Below are 19,535 nucleotides of genomic sequence, written 5' to 3' on the forward strand. Positions count from 1 at the left end.
TGTGCGGCCATTACAGTGCTATACAAATGAAAGCTGTTTTCATCTTTTTTTTACAAATCCACTGCTCATTCTGTCAATCCCTTTCATTCATCAATATGTTTTTGACAATTATTGTGCAAACATATATTCACGTTTGATGACAGCCTACGCAAAGTGAACATCTACCACGTGCTGCCAGATGTTCACTGTGTGTTCATAGGTTATCCCCCATAGATTTTATTTTATATTTTTTGTGTTGTGTGTGTGTGTGTGTGTGTGTGTGTGTATCATAGTGCATGTCGACTTCAGCCTAAACCTGAGATGACGGTCAAGACAGAAAAGAGTTTGACATGCTCAAACATTTTTTTTCTACTGACAATGTTGTGCTCCAATGAATGGGATTGGTGTAATGACGGATCTCCTTGCTACAGCTGTATTGTAGGGCTGCTTGGTACTCTGGTGGCTTCTGGTCCTTCTGAACGCAGAGCTGGTCAATAGTCAGAAACTGGAGAGGACTATAAATTACCACAGCTACTCGCTCCATTATTTGGGCTTTCAGTTTGATTACACCTCCGTGTGTTCTCCTTGTCTTGTTTTTTTAACCATGTACTTTAGAAAATTAGAAATTAAGTTTGCTGATCCTGTGGCAAAGCTAATTCTCAACTTGAGGGAGGGTGTGTCTGTTCTGGTTTAAATAAATGAAAGGTGCAGATCATAATGCATATTCAAGTGTAAAGAACAAGAAGGGGACATTATAGTCATGGCCAGATAGAACTGGACTTTGTATGTGCAGTCACTCGCAGGCGAGATGTTGAAGACCTGTGCTGCTCTCAAGTTGTGCCTTCAGTTCTGGCTGGCCCACAAGTGTTTGGTCTTTGCTCTTCCTCTTAGAACAAAATAAGGAAGTGCACACTCTCTTCTCAAGCTGTGAAATGGAGTGTTTGCTGTCAGTTGATTGCATGCAGTTCAATGAGGGGAAGTTGCTTGTGTAAAAGGCCACAATTCTCATTTGAGCTTTTAAAAAAAGCTACAAACGCGCTGTGTACAATACAAGGTGGCATAGAAGCCCACAAGGGTAACACACTGAAAATTGATTTTTTTTCTTCCCACAGTACCAGATCACGTTGTCACAGTGATTGTTAGTATAGCATGCATGGTCAGTGCCAAACATGTTCTTGTGCCACTGATGTAAAACTGCAAAGCACCATGGTCGCTATATTCCCCTGCTGCCACGACGCAGTTGTGATTAAGAGTAACAATGCCCTAGTTTTCTGAATCATCCGAACAGGAAATGGGATAGGCCTTTGGTCAGTACAGTGACTTAACCAATCGTTTGGTTTCTTTTTGTCACTTTAGAGTGGGAACTGCTCTAAGCAGAGTAAACTGCAGTTCTCAGAAGTAATACTTGCATACACTGGTCTTGTTTAGCTGTGAAAAAAGAACAAATTATTGTTCATTAATCATCACCTTATTTATGACATTAATTTATGGGATTATTGAATGCATACGCTATCAAACACTGGTCATTTGAAACACGTGACTAGGCACATTTATTTTCTCCCTCTGTGAACTCCTTAAGTATTTTGTTTATCTCCTCATTTTACTTTTTTTACAGCAATACAACTTTTTTTCTTTCACTACCTTATGGTGATTAAGTATTTTGCCAATGTCTATTGTCTTTAGAGCGGGTGTGTTTTTTTTTTTCTTCAATTTAACCATGACTGCCAGGTTTTCTTGATGTTTTTGTTTTGCTTTTTTGTTAGGCTGGGTAGTTTAACATTGATCCTGAAACCTTTTGTTGCCAAAATGTATGTACAGCTGGGGTATAACATTTAAGATGGACACAATCCCCATGTACTGTAGAAGTGATTTTTTTTTTTTTTTTTTTTTTACATTTGTCTCATGTTTATGTTTAGATATTATGACTAAGTAGTCACAAATTGAAGATAAGCTCTCGATCTCATCACAGATTAGAATCTTTAAAAAAAATTACTGCCACTCATAACTCATGCTTCCAGGTATTTTTATGGGATGTTGAAATGTTTAGAATATCAGTAAAACTGGATCAGACTCACGAAGTCCCCAGGCTGCTGCTGTGTAGTTTCAGACCTACATTTACTGTAAGTATAGATACACAACTGCAGAGAAATTATGGAGAGACTTGTAGAGGAAAAGCTCACTCATTCTTTTTGTAGCACTTCCAAAAGAAACATTAAGTTGGTCTCCAAGTGACACTGAGTAAAATCTGTGGATGAGCTACCTAAACATTTTGGGATCCAACTCAAAACCCAGTTGCTTCATTGCTCAACAGCTGTTATTGAATATTGATTATGTGATTCTCTAAATTCTGTTGCAGTCCCTAAGGGTATGATGAACATTTAGTTGCATTTGACAAAGCTGCCAACCCAGTATCAGTTTGTGTCAGTTGTCTGCCATGTCTATTGGACCGACACACTTTTTGGTTTTGTATGCTAACCTCTGTTGATAAAATGTTTATAAGATTTATTTTCGCCAAAGATATGCAATTGCATTATATATGGTATTACAAAATATTAATAAAAACCTGTTCTTGTTATCACTGTGAGCATCTTTTTATTCCAGTCTGAGCAGGAGCTCATCTTCAGCATTGTATCACTGCAAATAAGACTTGACATGTTTTTTTGCCCTCCAAACTCTCCTCCACAACACAAGGATGCCATCATTTTACATTAGTATCCTACACTAGCTACATTTTTGATCAACATTGCCACCTGCTGTGAAGGCCACAAGATCTAATAATAGTTAATAATAGTATATTCTTTAGAATAGCTACCTTTCCATGTGGCTGGTTTTTCAGTTTTCACATGACCATATTAGCTGGCAAATATTTCCCACTAAGACCAGCAGTTCAGAGTTGTTTTGACTGCACAAGCTGTGCTCAGCACAACGTGTGATGGCTCCACCACACTTTCTCTTTATCTTCTGCATGTCTTTTGAATGCACCAACATGGCAGGCTGCCAGAAATGCACCTCACTTTAATGTAAATTCCAGGGCTGTGCCAATGATAGATGCATCATCAGATGTCCTAACGACACTCTTCGCTGTAAGTTAATTAGTCATGGAGGACTGTGGGATGAACACAGTGTGACCCTGAACAAGAGCTTGTCTGACTAGCCTCAGGCCCATTGGCACAGCTCTATTGTTCAATAGAGTCCTGTGTGTGTCGACTGGAAGAGGGGGGCTTCTCCCTACTGACTGCCTCAATTCAGCTGGAAATCAGAGCAGCATCACCTCCCCCCCTCCCACACGGCCCTAGCAACCACGCCACGCCAACAGTTGCCAGGCAACCAGACAATGCTGGAGCCACTGGCTGTGGTGTGCGTGTCAGAGAGTTTGTGTTTTGCCTGTATGCATTTAAGATTAGGAATAGTGAAACCGCAGCCGAGGAAATGTCTTTCTTGGTTAGAAAACATTTAAAGAAATGCTTTTTGTGAAGATTTTGCATGTTACAAATTTAACAGCTGAAGAACTCCCCCCATTATATTTCCTTTAAAGAAATAGTAATAGTACCGGTATGTGGTTAAAATATGAAGAGATTATTATGGATTAGGTGAAATTAATCTTGTAGGATTTGAGCAGTGATGGCTGCATTAGCAACATGTCATTTCACTTCTAGTCTAAACGAGGTCATGTGCGCTTTAAAGGGAAATCACAGAGACTCTCGCCTATAATTTCTGACCTTGTTTTTGTTAATGCAACCCATACTACACTCAAACTCAGCAGTAAATAATTTAGCAGTGACATCACAGGACTTAATTTTAAATGGCATTAGGTCTAGCTAAAAGGAGTGGAAATTATGTTATAATAATGGTATCTCTATTTTCTATCATGATATTTAGACCTTTCTATAATCACCTGTACATACAAATGTACAAATGGATACAATATATTACAGGATATTTTACAGTATATCACTAGTGTAATTTCACCCTCTCTGTTAGTTGTTTTTTTTCTTTAAATTTGATTTGCTCATATTAATTTGTGATAGTTTTGATCCAAGCATCTATTTATCTATATCTACAGTGTTAAAATACTTTATTACAAGTAACAATTACAAGTCAAAGTATACAAAAATATAAAAGTACTCATTATGTAGAACTGTCCCTTTCAAAGTGCCATATTATTTTATATAATTATGTTATTGGAATATTATTATTGGTTTATTAACTTTTGGGTGATGCCTACCGGCAACTACCTACCTACCTATCTGAGACCTTCCAACGTTAGCCGCTAGACGGCGCTCTGCTTACAATAGCTCACCACTTTGCTGTTTCGAACTCTGACCTCTGTGCTTGTGTCTGTGGATCTCCTCGGATCTCATTCGAGGAAAATGAAAGTATTCTTTCAGATTAATGGATTGTCAAGGCTGTTTGACTAGCTTAGCAGCAGCGACACCTACTCTGTGACACGATTTGCGGACGCAGCGGGTTGTACAGCTGCTGTCACATAATATGACCTACATGTGTTACTCTGTGTCGGGATTTGTTTTGCTAGCTACATAGCTAGCTAGTTAGCTGTTGGCTAGTCCGATAGCTAGCAAGCTCTGTCTCTGTCACCGCTAGTGCTGACGTTAACTTAAAAAAGCGTTGCTGTCAAGTTGAAATAATATCCGGCTTTAGAATTTAACGTAACCGTAAATCAGATGACAACCAACCTCTTCGTTCTTTGGGGCTCGTGACCGTTCCTTTGTCACAATGTTTTCGAGGTTAGTTTTACCAAGTAACGGAACAAGCTGCCCTGAAGTAACGTTACTTAGCTAGCTAGTAATAACAGTGAACTAACTAACCTGAGCTAGCCAGGTTCGCCGTGCCCATCGTCAACATTACAGGCAGGCAAGCTAACCGTACACCAATCAGCTAACGTTAGCCGGGCTATCCAGGATACCTTATATTTAGCATTAACGTTTAAGCGGCGGGATAACGTTTCCAGTGAAAATGGCTAACGTTACAGACCTGCAAACAAAATACAGCAAGCTGGCACAGGAGTACTCCAAGGTAAAACACCTTTTATGTTCTCCCTTTTAATAATGATACAGTTAACGTTAGTTGTCATTATTAAATACACAGTTATTGACAAGGCTGGAACACAATGTGTTATTCGTGTTAGCCACCTTCTAGTACTGTATCAATATGCATATGTATTCAATGAGACATTTTACCTAAACCTATTTACACATATAGCTACTATACTGGGCCTCATTACAGAAAAGAATGCGTTATAAAATGGACTTTACTGGAGTGGATGCCATAGTTGAAGCTGACCATGCAGACAGTCAGTGAAAAGAGATTCACTTAACTGGGAGTTTAATACACTTAGCTGAAACCAATGCACCCAGCAGCCCTGCAATAAATCCTATGTCGTTTTAAAGAGCTGTTGATTCAACTACATGAACGTTATGGTCATTTTGGAAGATGTAGTTTGTGGTGCAGTTGAATTATATTTCCTAAGACAGAGACTTGTGTTTTTTACAAGAAACACCTCTAGTGTAATACATCTTAGTGTAATACAATGGAATTCAACAAACCAACAAACTACAGCCTCATAATGACCATACAATTAAATCAACTCTGATACATTACAACATAACTTTCATGAAGGTAGGGTTTCATTTAATGCAGAAGGTACTGGTGTACCTAATAAACATATAGCCTAGACAACTTAGTGTACACTAATTTGATATTGTAATATAGTACAATACCAGATATTGCATAGGATTTTTGTTATCATGGCCTTTAGCTTGAATGTTGTCCGTTAATTATAATATGTGCCACATTTTAACATGTTAAGTAGCTACAATCATGCTGTGTCCAAGTGCTATAAAAAAATCTTTAAAGGTTAATTTGTTAATAAGTGACAGTAAAGCCTGTGCGTCTGCATGTTCTCTTGTGAGCTGTTTGCGCCCTTTGTTTCTGTGTCAGCTGACAGCACGGGGAGTGTGTGCTGTTTCCTGTTTAACTCTGATCTCCCTGTTAGCCAGGCACCATATCCTGCTCAGGAAGTGCTGACTATGTAGCTCGTCACACATACTGCCGTTATGCTGAATTAAGTATGTGTTTAAAGGCCACTAGCCATACAGCAATAAGCATTGAGTTTAAATTATTTTGGTGACTCTATATGTTATGCAGAATAGCATGAAAAAACAGTAACCACACATACACAAGCATATGACAGATTTTCTGTGTAAAGACAAATGTGTTTTCAGCATAAGATGCTGCATACATGTATACAACATCAATATTTATTTGAAAACTGCCTTTGCACCTCAATCCTTACCACTGATACCAATGTTATATTGCATTAATCTCTCATACTCTGTATGTTTTTTTACAGCTCCGTGCCCAGAACCAGGTGCTAAAGAAGGGCGTTGTGGATGAACAGGCCAACTCTGCCTCATTTAAGGTAAACTGACATACATACAACAGAAAAAAAGAATTGATCTACAGCTGTCATTTACTATTTTACTACTGCTACAGGCTAAATAAATATACCAGAACTATGTTTTCGAGATTCCACATTATACAATGAGCTGTAATCCTGTCTTTCTATAATTAAGTACAGTACCAGTCTAAAGTCTGGACACGCTTTCCCATACAAGTAAATGAGAAAGCATGTACAAACTTATGATTGGTACTGTAATCATCAGGTTGCCAGGCTAATCATAAGGCCTATTGAAGAAGTGCAAAAAACTATATTTTCATATTTGTTAAAGAAATCCAGATGGTCACTACTATCTTATTAGTACGTAATGCAGTGTTGCTATTAGTTATGCTGAAGTTGCACAATGTTAGTGCTGCCATGTTTGCCAGGGAGCCTTTTTTTTTTTCAATCAAAGCAAGCTCTGCAACATCATCATGTCTTAGAGGTAGTGATTTGCTTAATGTGCTAGTTGGTATGAAGACATCTACAGCAAGTTTAGGCGTGACATGTTTGTCATTATCCTCATCAGGAGCAGCTGAAGCAGAGGGACCAGAGCCTGAGGAAGCAGGAGCAGGAGATGGACAGTCTCAGCTTCAGGAACCAACAGCTGGCCAAGAGAGTGGAGCTGCTGCAAGAGGAGCTAGCTGTCAGTGAAGCCAAGGGCAAAAAGGGGAAGGTGATCATGAGGGGAAATAAGGGAGAGGCCACACAGTTGGGTAGAGGGAACAAGATTTAATCATATAGCCAAAACTTTAGTTTTAAGAGTGATTTATGAAATTTGCCAACTCAATAATGATTATGATTAAACACTAATGTTTGTAGAGTCAAAAGATCGTTTTTTACAGCTGCTATTATATCTCTACCCTTTACAGAGTAAAGTAGACTCTCCCTCACAGCATGGTCTGGAGACCCAGAGTGTTTTTGATGAGGACCTGCAGAAAAAGATAGAAGAAAATGAGCGACTTCATATCCAAGTAAGCAGTCTGTCATTGTTCTGTATATGCAATTAATGTATTGGTGAGGCCATGCATGTGATTGCTCTGTTTTTTGCTGTATACACATTAGTTCTATGAAGCGGACGAGCAGCACAGGAGGCAGGAGGCCGAGCTGATGACACGACTACAGGAGCTGGAAAAAGAATCGGAGCAGCACCAGGCTGTTGTAGATGGACTCACCGCTAAGTACATGGAAACAATTGGGCGGCTGCAGAGTGACAAGGCACGCTTAGAGGTGAGGGTGAACCGGAGGAGGATGAAGTACATTATATAATTGTAAGTTAAATGAAGTTTATAAAAATGTGTGTATTTTTTCCCCTTTCTTCTGATAGGTGAAAGCACAGACCCTGGAGAGGGAATCAAAAGAGTGCAGAATGCGAACAGAGGAGTGGTACATCATCCTTTTTATTTATGGTTTGAGATTAATTTAATCCGCCAACATGGTGTTAGAAAACCAAAAAGGGTGTTTTGCATATACTTATCCATACTCCATGTAGTTACAGCATATTCAAGTAAACTCCACTGGTGGATACTATACCCAGAAAAGTGTTGAAAGGATCTGGGAAATATATGGTCACATACCAGCATCCTTCATTTTAGAGAACTGGATTATGATTTAGTTTTTGATGTAAACCTTGGGAATATACATTTCACATTATACATGTCTATTGTAGTTATTTGTTGTTGCTCTCATTCTGCAGTCAGCAGCAGTTGAGGCGGTGCCAGTCAGAGCTCAACAGACAGGTGAAACAAAGCAGCAGTGTTATCCAGGAGAAAGTGCCCTTCAATGACACAAGTAAGTATCTGGCACTGAGCCACTTGGACAAAAATCTGCTACAGAGCAAACATCTATTTCTCTTTGTCACTGATACCATTACACCGTTCTGCCCAGGAGTAAATAGTGTAATGCTACACCAAACTGTAATATTGCACGCAAGGAGGCAGGAGGCTAAACCATTTAAGCTATGTTTGTCGAGTCAATAAAGGATCTGCTTTGGTTTAACTGCTTTTATCTCCCACTCTGCAGAATTTGGTGACTACAACAGCCTAAATGTGCCACCACACAATCGAAGGCACCAGGTGAATGAGAAAACAAACCCAATATTAAATGGGTTTATTGTGCACATGCATCCCATTGGTCTAAAGAGAATACGTGTGTCATTTTGCGCAACAGTGTACAGTACTGTTGTCAAAAATGACGATTATATTTCATATTACAGAGACCCACAGAGTACCCACCTTTTTTATTTTACAAAACATGTTAATTTGTTGTTTATTAACTAATAACCAAGGACTCTGACAATAATGCTCAGCTATTATCAAATACTGAATGAAGGCAATTCCGCAAATTCAGTTATAGAGTTGAGAAACCTCTAACTATCGATTATTTTTGTTATTGAAATCCTGCCAATTATTTTTTAAATTAATTAAGTGGTCAATAAATTGTCAGGAAATAGTAAAAGGTGTCTTCCGATGCCTTGTTTTGCCAGACCAACGTTCTAAAACCCAAATGCATTCAAATAACTATCACTTAAGACAGGGGTCTTCAACGTTTTTTAACCCAAGGTTTTTTAACCCAAGGACCCTTAACTGAAAGAGAGCGAGAGCAGGGACCCCCTACTACATATGTTGTATAAAATGAAGTTGCATATTAAATTGGGCCCGCAATAACGTGTAGGGTGGGCTAAAGCCTTTATACATACCTTTTTTTGCAAAGAATAATAAGCTATTAAAATAGCCTAGTAATTGTTGGCATGCTTTTATAAATCATGTTTAAAAGTTAAACATACATGTGGCCAAGTGAATCCTTACCTATAGGCCAGTAAGCCTATCACCAGTGGGGATTTATCTTTGATTATAATATGTTGGATTCATTTTAGGACTTTTTAAGTTTATGAAAAACTTAACAATATTTTGAGGCCCCCCTGTATTGACTCCAAGGACCCCCTAGGGGTCCCGGACCCCCTGTTGAAGATCCATGACTTAAGACAAAGAAACATAACAAATTCACACAATTTAGAAGCTGGATCTTGAAAAGGTTTGGTATCTTTACTTAAAAAAATTACTTAAATTATTGAGTTATCTCAATAGTTGCTGATTAATTATCTTTTGATTGACTAATCAATTCATCACCCAATTGTTTAGCAGAAATAATTACCATTTGTCACAGGTTATATCATACAGCTGATTTTATTTATTTTTTTAGAGACAAGACTAAAACATTGAGTGTGTGGGTTGTGTGTTCTTTCTGTGGTTTTAGCTTAAAGCCCGGGACTTGTCAGGTCAGGCCCTCAGCTTTATTCAGGACCTGGTGGCTGCTCTGTTGAACTTCCACTCCTACACAGAACAGAGAGTGCACATCTATCCCCTGGACTCCTCCATTGAGCCCATCTCCCCTCTTAACCAGAAGGTGAGGCAACCGTACACAAGAGATACAGACTGTCTATCATATCACAGCAGCAGTGGTTTTCAGTTTACAAACTAAAGGCACAATTCCTCTCTCTACCTAGTTTTCTCAATATCTACATGAGAATGCAGCCTATGTACGCCCCCTGGAGGACAGCTGTCTGCAGTTACACCAAAGCATCACAGAGGACACCGTCACAGTACTGGTAAGTGGTTTTTGGACAGGGACATTGTGTGGCCGTGGTCATGAAGCCTGCTTATAGCCATCCATTTATTTTGTCTTATTTATTTTCTTGAATTGAAGGAGACTGTGGTCAAGCTGAAGAGCTTCGCTGATAATTTCTCATCATACACCCACTTTCTTCAAAAGATTCTACCCTACCAGCTGAAAAGGTGTGTGTGTGTGTGTGTGTGTGGGTGTGTGTGGGTGGGTGTGGGTGGGTGTGGGTGTGGGTGGGTGGGTGGGTGTGGGTGTGTGTGTGAGAGAAATGGGAGAAGGCTGTATTGATCTTCTCTTCTCTTTTCAGTCTGGAAGAAGAGTGCGACACACCTCTTTGTACTGCTGCCCTTACTGCAAAAAACCAGGAGCTGCAAAGAGACATGAAGAGAGTAACTTCTGTGTTTGAGAAACTGCAGAGCTACATTTATCTGTTGGCCTTACCCAGTAGGTTAACAAGGATAATTTATTATATATAGTTAAAATGTGATTAGAAAAAAAAAAAATATATATATATTTTTTACTTTAAAGTATCTTGAAGTAGTTTGATTTCATGGAAAGAACAAGTGCTGTGAAGTGATACGATATGCTTGTTTTACAAATGTGTGCAATGTGTCTCAGGTGTTCGGCAGGATGCCATGCCACAGAGCAGCACCTCAGCTGTCTTCACCCAGCTGGCTGCCTGCCTACACAGTCTTCACGATGCCATTAAAGGTGAGCAGCACCGTCAGCCATTTCTTATCCGGAGCCTTTTGCAACCAGCGTGACACTGATTCCTTCATGTAACCACCTAGCTGCTGTTGCCATTCATAAAAGTCAGACACATTTTCTCTTTTTAGTTTTTCAAGTGTAAATATCCAGAGGCTTCAGTGTAGCATCCATCACACTGCGATGCCAAATGCAGTGCCCTCTGGCATAGCAGAGTGGAAATGTGTTTATGGAATGAGTACCTTTGTCTTGGTTCTTGTGGGGACAGTAATTGTGGTCAAATATACAATAAAGACATGCAGTTTTCCAATCTAAAATAAGATCTGTAACACATCATTTACACACCAATCAGTAAGAGAGCGTCTCAAAATAGCCGTCTTTTGATTTCAAAAGATGATAAAAATGTCATATGTAGCAGCTGTTGAAGCTAAAGATGGGACTCAAAGCCAACAGATGCTCTAAATGCTTCTTCTACTGTTCTGATTCCTCCCTGTGTGTCCAGAGATGTCAAAGCATTACAACCAGAAAGCAGGCTTAGAGCAGGACCTCCCCACTATCACCCAGAAGCTCTGTACCACCACCGAGTGCCTACTGGGATCTTTGGGCTCTCTGACCAGCAGCACTGGCAAGGTATGGACAACAGGGGGCAGGCAGCTGCCAGGTTTATATTCCCTATATGGTATGTTCAAATAGCATGTGCTATTTGTTATCTGTAATGCACAAAAGCTTAGTTTTGAGTAGCAGTGAGATTTGGATCACGTTGGTAATTTTGCCACCACAGTACAACAGGACTCAGGTGTGCAGCGGTTAAATGTTCAAAGACACAGTCCAACTCGCAGCTTGTACAGCTGCTCCCCCGTCAGAGTAAAGGGATAAATGATTTCTCTTAGTGAATTAAGTGAAGCATTGGCCGAGATGTGTCTGCTGAATAACACGCTGGCACACGCTGTGTGGACTGAGTTGCATTTTGAGAGTGATCAGGCAAAAGCTTAATTGCTCAGACATTTATCATCCTGGACGCTCGGTGGTGTAATCATCTCTGTGCTGTAAACACAAAATTTGAGGCTAAGCAGAATGCTGAGTATCTGCATTGAGATATACATAATTTGTGTTTCTTTAGCTAAGGAGGCTGCAACAGCTCTCTTTAATTTTAATGATATGAGACATTATGTCACTGTTTTGTTGCAGATTGCCACTTTCTTCAGCAACAACTTGGACTTCTTCACATCATCAGGCTACAGTCCAAGAGGCAGCACAGTACCCCTTAACCCCTTGCAAGCAGAGAGCATGCTGGCCAACAAAAAGAAAGCAGCTGCCTATATCCACGCTATCAAAAAGGTTAGTGTATGCTTAAATCCGCTGGTAAGTTCCAGGTCTTAGCTCATGACAAAGTGTGACTGCGCCTTTGCAGTGAAAGCCCCCAGACGTCTTTAAAAATTCTTTTTCAATATTTAATATTCTTCATCTGGTTTTAGCTCTCCACTTTTGCTATTTTATCTACTTTTTTCAGTATTTTATTGCCCCTGCACTTTATGACTAATTTTCTTGTTTTTGCTTTGCTTTTATTCTTTCTTTTATTAATAAATGACCGACCGTCTTCCCACTATACTTCTTTTTTTGTTTCTTCATTCAGGCCAGGCCGCAGTCTGTTCCATACAAAGAAGCCCTGTCAAACCGTCGTATTCTCACCAGCTCCACTGAGAGCAGAGAAGGTCTCACTCAGCAGGTACGACACTCAACTCAAAAACTCTTTTATATAAAAAAAAAAAAAAAACATTTGCGTTGATTGATTTAAAGATTTTATTAATAATTTTTCAAAGAGACACGCTGCGCCAGAAGTTACTACCGCTTTTGCGCCCACTTTAGTAGGGCTGGGGGGTAAACGATTAATCGGGCGATTATTTTATCGATTAGTCTGATAGCAGTGGGGATATCGCAGTATGCACTCAGCCGTATCATAGCACAAGTACTTAAAGGGATATTTTACAGTTTGAAATATGACTATACCTTTACATTTGGTCACTTATCTAGTAGAAATGTGAATTTCTTTTAGAAATTGGTTCCTTCTAGGCCGAGAAAAGCCAGAAAATATGTTTTTGGCTCATGTGGATGAAAGACACCAAATCCCAGAATGCACTTGCTTTGCTGCTTTATGAGTCCACTCCCAAGCCACGCCTACCGTTTACAGACAGACAGTGAGGCAGCAGTCTGATCTCGCATTGGGAGTTTCGTTGAAGTTGGATGTAGTCCAGTTTGTTGTCTAATGAGTGGACACTTGCAAGCAGGATTGATGGAACAGGTGGCCGGCTAGCGTTAGCTTTCCACCTAGCTAGCTCATACTCCTGCCCTTGGTCCGCGTTTCACCGCTGAGGATGTCCCTTTACTGGCTAGCGGCCTCGAGCAACACCGCAGGCTGAGGTGCTGGTCTCCGCAGCAGGCGAAGCTCGCGTAGTGTGTGCAGTATTCTGTCTGTAATAAAGTTTCCTGCATATTATCCGATCTGTACCAATGTATCCCGGTGGTACACATGTGCGGTAGTTTGTTATAGTAGTAGTAGTAGTTTGTTACATACTTGTTGTAAAAGTTTGCTGCTGAAAAGACAGAGCCTGTTTAGCGAAGCTTCAAGATGGCTGACACTCAGCTTGCTTCAGCTAGCTTCGGATAAAGACGACAGTCCAACCCCCTATGGGCGGATTGAAAACATGCGGAACTAGCTGGCTGTAGTCCACAGACTTTGGGCAAAAATGTCTCAGATGACGATTTTTGCATCATCGGAGGCTTTTTTCCAGACCCACAATACAGAGAAATCTAGTCTCAGGGGGACATGAGGGAGGGAAGCACAGTCATTCGAAAATACTACCGGGTTTCTACTGATACAAAGCTTAATGCTAATCGGTGAAGTATCCTTTAACGCTTTGCCAAAGCGCAATTTACAGTATAGTGGGCGGAGAAAGGCGCTGATTACCCAATGAACTGTTTGGTAAATACGACGTAAACTGAAGTATCACAGCGTGCGCATTCTGCATGTTGTCCATGGCGCTGATAACGCTACATTCGCAAAAGTACGTACATCTGGCCCTCCGTGTTATGTCAACAATGTAACCGTGTATGAGTCAGTGTGCCAGACAAGTTTGGTTGCCCTAAAAGATTGAGATTTATTTATTATATATAAAATAGCGACAGTGCACGTTGACAAACCAGCTATAATGGTAGATTATAGCCGGTGGCTAATTAACATCATTAGGTTCTTTGGCAGGTTGATGTTAAAGCAGTGGTATAATAACAGATAAAGTCAAGAATGGTTCTACGTGCAATTATTAATTACACCAACAATAGTTTCTGGGAAAACACTGTTATGTGAAAAAGCTGGTCGTAAAAGTGCAGTCTTAAAATGATACGACACAGTCTTGTGATATTTCAGACATGTTGCAGACAGTGTCTCTGTAGGGACAGGGTGTGAAGAATTGGCCAGTGAGCGTCTCCATGTTTTGGCCCTAGAAAGTTCAAAGAGTTTGTATTTCTTTATTTTTCTTTTGTAAATGTGCCCTTCAATGTGCCAATTGTGCCCAGTTCCATATCAAACTGCGTCAATTTATCACTTCCTCACCAAGTTTGCTATTAAGTACAAAGTCAGAAAGATTATTGTATAAAGATAGAGCTTATTGGGCTTTTGCCATTTGAGCCTTCAGGTTTTGGAGGGAACAGAACCTCTTTTACAAAATGTATTATTATTATTTGAATGCCTTTTAATCTGATTAAAAATGTGCTTTAAAAAATGCTCCAAAGATTGTATTATTACAAACTTCTTTGTTATATAGTTTCCTCATTTCTTACTAAATACTGCTGCCCTTTCACTTCTCCCAATCTTTGCTCGTCCCACAAGCTCACTGTCACACGGTCTGCTCTCCCCGTTGGCCTCCTGCAGGTGCATCAGAGCCAGGAGAAGATTGCTCGGCTGGAGCAGGAGAAGGAACACTGGCTCCTGGAGGCCCAGCTGGGGAAGGTGAGGTTGGAAAAGGAGAACCAGCGCATTGCCGACCTGGAAACGCAGCTCGCAGCAGCTCTCCGGGGAAGTCCGCACTCACAACCAGCTGCAGCCAGCACACTCGCACAGAGCCATGAGGAAGTGGAGAACGAGCAGAAGCCTGCTGGGAGAGAGACTACGCTCTGCACCAGCCTGGTACAGTCACTCTATTGGCTGTCGTACTTAGTTTTTGCTAGCAGGGGACATTTTCTGCCCATGGCACTGGTGTCTGATGCATGGCTGATTTACTTCAACAAAGGGAGTATTATCATTCTTTTCTTGTAGCTCCCACGCTAAGCAAGTTTTTTGCTTAATAAAACTCAGACTTCCAATGTGCTGATGTGGCAGATTAGAAGAATTCTATTGTTTATGCAAGTCAGTGCAGAGTTCACAGTTCAGTTACAATCCAGAGCAGTTTGACTCACTAGTCTCTGTACTACTTGTGTATTAGCTTGTATGGTTATTGGCAGTGTTGGAGGCCTGTCTGAGCTTGAAGTGGATTTTATAACATGTGATCTATGATTAAGTTCCTGACACGTTTCTCTCTTTTGTCTTGTCACCAGGTTGGCATGTTGTGCACAACACCTACAGTTGAGCATGTGAGCTGACATACACTTTACAACCATATTAACAATTCAGTTTAAATTCATGATACTTGTCAGAAGAACTATCTTATCTAGCTGGATGTTGTGTCTGCGTTTGCAGATGGGAGACGAGGAGTCCAGAGAGAAGCTGATAAAGACTCACTACATGGCCAGAGTGGGCGAGCTCACTACCCAGCTCCAGATTTCAGACAGCAAAGCTGTGCACTTTCACTCTGAGGTAAAGCTCTAACTGAACTGCTCCTTATAGCAAAGAACAGACCTTTGCATCACACACAACCTTGCTAACATTGCATGACATCTGGAAACAGATATGGAAAGTCTTATAACCTCCACTAAACGACCAAATACATTTAGTGCAGAACAGTCACTTGCCCTGCGCAAGTGACTGTTCTGCCCTAAATGTATTTGGTCATGTGTACTATTTTTGTCTGCTTCTTTAATTTGCTTGAGAACAGAGAGCATATAATCTGAACCAGAAGTGAACCTTGTTTCTCTGTTCTTTCCTCTTTGGTAAGGGTTTTTGAATTCCATTATTACCAAGTGTTGCCTTTTTTCCAAGAAACTGACAGCTTATATTTTTAGTCTTACGGTGAGGCTTGATCTGAATGTAGATACTTTTCTAAGTGACATCCGGTCCGTTTGTGACTAACTGGCCTGTCAGTCATCCACATTTAGTATCGTAGCAACAGCAATGCACCTGATCTTGAGTCAGTGTCTCAGGTATTAAACTGTCACTGTTTCAAACATTGTGCATTTACTGTTTGCGTTGTCCTCAAATATACCCATTTCTCAAAGAAATATCTCCCTTTATTGCTTATAAGATCTGCAAAGTATGCCAGACATGCGTTAAACCTATCGGGACCGCAATTGTTTACTTTCCTTTTTTCTCCCCCTTTTGTAGTGTCGAGCTTTGGCCAAGAGATTAGCCATTGCAGAAAAGTCACGGGAGACTCTGAGCGAGGAGGTCAAACTGGCTAATCAGAACATCACACGCTTGCAGGTAAAAAGCAGTCTCATTACCAAAGAGCTTCCTGTCTAAGTATACACATTAGCCTCCTCCCAACTGAGAAGACATTGTAACTGTGATGTCTCTCACACAGGATGAGCTGGCTACGACAAAGAGGAGCTACGAAGACCAGCTCAGCATGATGAGCGACCACCTGTGTAGTATGAATGAGACTTTGAGCAAGCAGAGAGAGGAAATCGACACGCTCAAACTGGGCAGCAAGGTACAACACTCAGATGTCTCGTGTATCTGCCTTTTTTATCCTTTTAAATTCAAGCTCTTGTCAATTCAAGTGTTGCCTTTCCAAATGTAGTTTCGCTCTCAGGTTTGTTTTTAGCTGTCACATGCCGTCAGTCAAATACATCTAAAAGCTCTATCATTAAAGAGGAGTGATCAAAATCCAGTGGCTTCAGGGAGTGTGGAGGATCATTTTGGTTTTGGCAGTGAAATGTGACATTGTAGTAATGAGGTGAACTGGGAGGTCAACAGTGGTGTTGTGGTCGCTGCCGGACCTGATGGGAAAAGCACCTGCTGGAACCATCTGAAGAAGTCGTTAAGTTAAAGCTGCAGAAATGGAGAGGCCCGTTTTTTTTTTTTAAGCGTGCATGTTCTTGCTTGTGGCACACAGATGGTTGGTGTGTTGGGAAGTTGCAGGACAGAACATGTTTGTGAGCTGAAGGTGGTGATTTTTTCTTGAAGGCCAGAGACCAGCCTCAGCACGTTTTTTTAGATTTTGAACCCGAATGCAAAACAAATTTGAGCTATTTCAACTTGCTGCACTTAAACGCAACACAGTACTTAAAATATTGTACCGATCCTGGAAATTATTCGATTTACTTATTTTGCAGAACTGAGCTCATGTTTTTTGTTTCCTTTTAGGGAAATGCCAAAAAGAACAAAGGTCGCTAGAGATGCCCCTTAAACTCTGGCTCCATTTTGGCATCACAAAGGGCACCTTGAGAGAAGATCTGGTTGTGGAGCCTCCCGGCAGCATCCTGGTACCAACACTACCACTGTCACCAAACCACAGGACGGCTACATGAGCCTCAGATTCCTCCACTGTCAGGCAGTGGCAATACAAATTTACTTGTATGGAGGCTCGAACATGTTTGACTGAAGAAGCTTTTTTTTCCCTTTTCCTTGTCGCGGCACCAGTTATAACACAACATGATTTGCTAAAAATGCTTTCTGAAACTGTACCGGAAGCTTCTGCTCGACCTTTTGGACAAAGCAGTGTGGGAGAGAAACAGCTTTTCCCCAAAAGGGACAGAGGAAGATAAACAGTGGGAACAGTTAGAAGTTGATAATGCTCACTGAAGTCAAGACTTGAAGACCAAACCCTGTTGATCAGCGTGTGTACTTTTCCTGCTTTTAACGTACGTGTGAGAGAAAATGAAACTGCAAGCTTACTGCTTATCTGTGGGTGCAGGCGAGTAAATGTTGGTGTGGCTGTACGTGTGCACAGTGTTGTCTCCAAGTGTGACTGTGGCATCAGGCTTTACAACATGTGAGTATTGTTTTACACCTAGATTTTAGATTAAATTTGAGATTATTTGTGCAAGTGGTTTCAAGGCCCTGTATGTGTTCATACAACATAAAACCCCTTACAACACATGCATATATCACAAGCTTCTGTAAAGAAGGGCTTTAAAAAAACTTAAATGAACAACTAACAAAGACACACTTTAATTATTCCTCATTTTGGGAGATTGTCAGTCCTGTGGGAGTGGAGAAAGGACAAGAAAAAATGTCTGCCTTGAAGCACTGATTAACCTAGATGAAAAGGTGTAGGATGGACAAGTCAGAGCTCGTAAACGGTGTCAGTCTGTCTCTGTGAATTTACTCTTAAACAAAAGATGTTTTTATCACCAAAGTAAGTTGGATGTGCACTCAGAAGCCTGTTGTGGCACAGCGGTCAATACATTCATGTTGTAATATGTATGGACATAAGGGTCAATATGAATTTACATTTGAAATCATGATATAATTGTACTCTATAATTTCTAATATATATATATATATATATATATATATATATATATATATATATATATATATATATATATATATATAGGGTACAATCTCTTATTTTTCACAATATTTGGAAAACCGAATCTGCAGCTAGAGTTTTGTGTGTCTCCTTTAAGACTAGATTACTGGGAAGTGTCAGAGGGGTTGGCCCATACTGTAACTGGTGCTTAAACATCTTTGACTTGTAGTGACATGAGGAAAAGAAAAGAAAAAAGCCCAGCAGTTGTTATGAGCAGTTCATTCAAACTCCTATGTGCCAGTCTACACTAAACTTTTGATCATAAAGATTTGCCAACAGCCCCGAAACTGATACAAACTAATAATATATGTATTCTCACAATGTAACCTGTTCAAAAGCACATATACATATGTGAAACAAAATAAAAAGCTTGTTCAACATTGAAATGCTTCATGTATTTAGATTCATAGGTTATTAAAGATCCTGTCTGACCTAACTTTTCTTGCTGCATTTCTGGGAGTTGGAGGAGACTTTAAATTGCTTATAATTTATATATAAAAACAACAGCCAGTAACACACCCTAACCACTGGGAAATGAGGCAGCACCACTGAACTGGACAGATGAGAACTGGAAGATTACTGTTTGATGCCGTCATTTTGTTTTGGAAGGAAAAACATGTCATTTTATTTGAATTCATGATGCTTTTATGTACTCCTGGTAAACTACTTCAGAGGTCAAAGTAGTAACTCAACCACTTATGCTTTCAAGAGCTGTTTATCAGTAATATAGCAAATATTTATAGTTTTGGTGGTTTTCATTTTTGTAATTAAAGAAGCACAGAGGCTTCAGAACTAATGTATAAAAGAGACATGCAGTGGTGGACAAGTGTCCTACCAAAGTATCCTGCTTGAAATGGTGTGTTGTTCTCAAGTAAGGCAAAATTAAAACAGGGCAGAGTTTAAAGTAGTTTCTTATAAATAACGTGAATCAACATAATAAAGGGACAAACTTTTGTTCCTCATGAACATACTTCATGTTTTATTGTTAACACCTCTTGTAGGTACTGCAATTCGCCCTTTTATTCAAGTCCATCCTTTGCTGAATCTGTAGAACTGCCATCAGGGCAAAGGTGTAATTAGATGCTATA

General features: G+C 40.1%; 1 protein-coding gene across 2 annotated transcripts; it reads left to right on the plus strand.

The window, feature by feature from the left end:
• The first annotated feature begins 4,270 nt into the window (after positions 1–4,270).
• On the plus strand, positions 4,271–18,410 carry ppp1r21 (protein phosphatase 1, regulatory subunit 21). Of its 2 annotated transcripts, none has more exons than XM_028603787.1 (22): positions 4,271–5,013; positions 6,350–6,418; positions 6,966–7,082; positions 7,309–7,410; positions 7,502–7,666; positions 7,764–7,822; positions 8,133–8,227; positions 8,459–8,511; positions 9,692–9,841; positions 9,942–10,043; positions 10,142–10,230; positions 10,365–10,501; positions 10,676–10,768; positions 11,265–11,392; positions 11,951–12,100; positions 12,396–12,488; positions 14,688–14,942; positions 15,350–15,385; positions 15,492–15,608; positions 16,293–16,391; positions 16,492–16,620; positions 17,277–18,410. In XM_028603787.1, the coding sequence occupies exons 1-22, from the start codon at positions 4,954–4,956 to the stop codon at positions 17,304–17,306; spliced, it is 2,328 nt and encodes a 775-aa protein (XP_028459588.1). In that variant the 5' UTR covers positions 4,271–4,953; the 3' UTR covers positions 17,307–18,410. The 2 variants fall into 2 exon arrangements, with proteins under 2 accessions (XP_028459588.1, XP_028459587.1); XM_028603786.1 differs by having other exon boundaries at positions 6,966–7,112; positions 17,277–18,409.
• The last annotated feature ends 1,125 nt before the right edge of the window (positions 18,411–19,535 follow it).

Source organism: Perca flavescens, chromosome 17 (genome assembly GCF_004354835.1).
Source record: "Perca flavescens isolate YP-PL-M2 chromosome 17, PFLA_1.0, whole genome shotgun sequence".
Taxonomy (NCBI): Eukaryota; Metazoa; Chordata; class Actinopteri; order Perciformes; family Percidae; genus Perca; species Perca flavescens.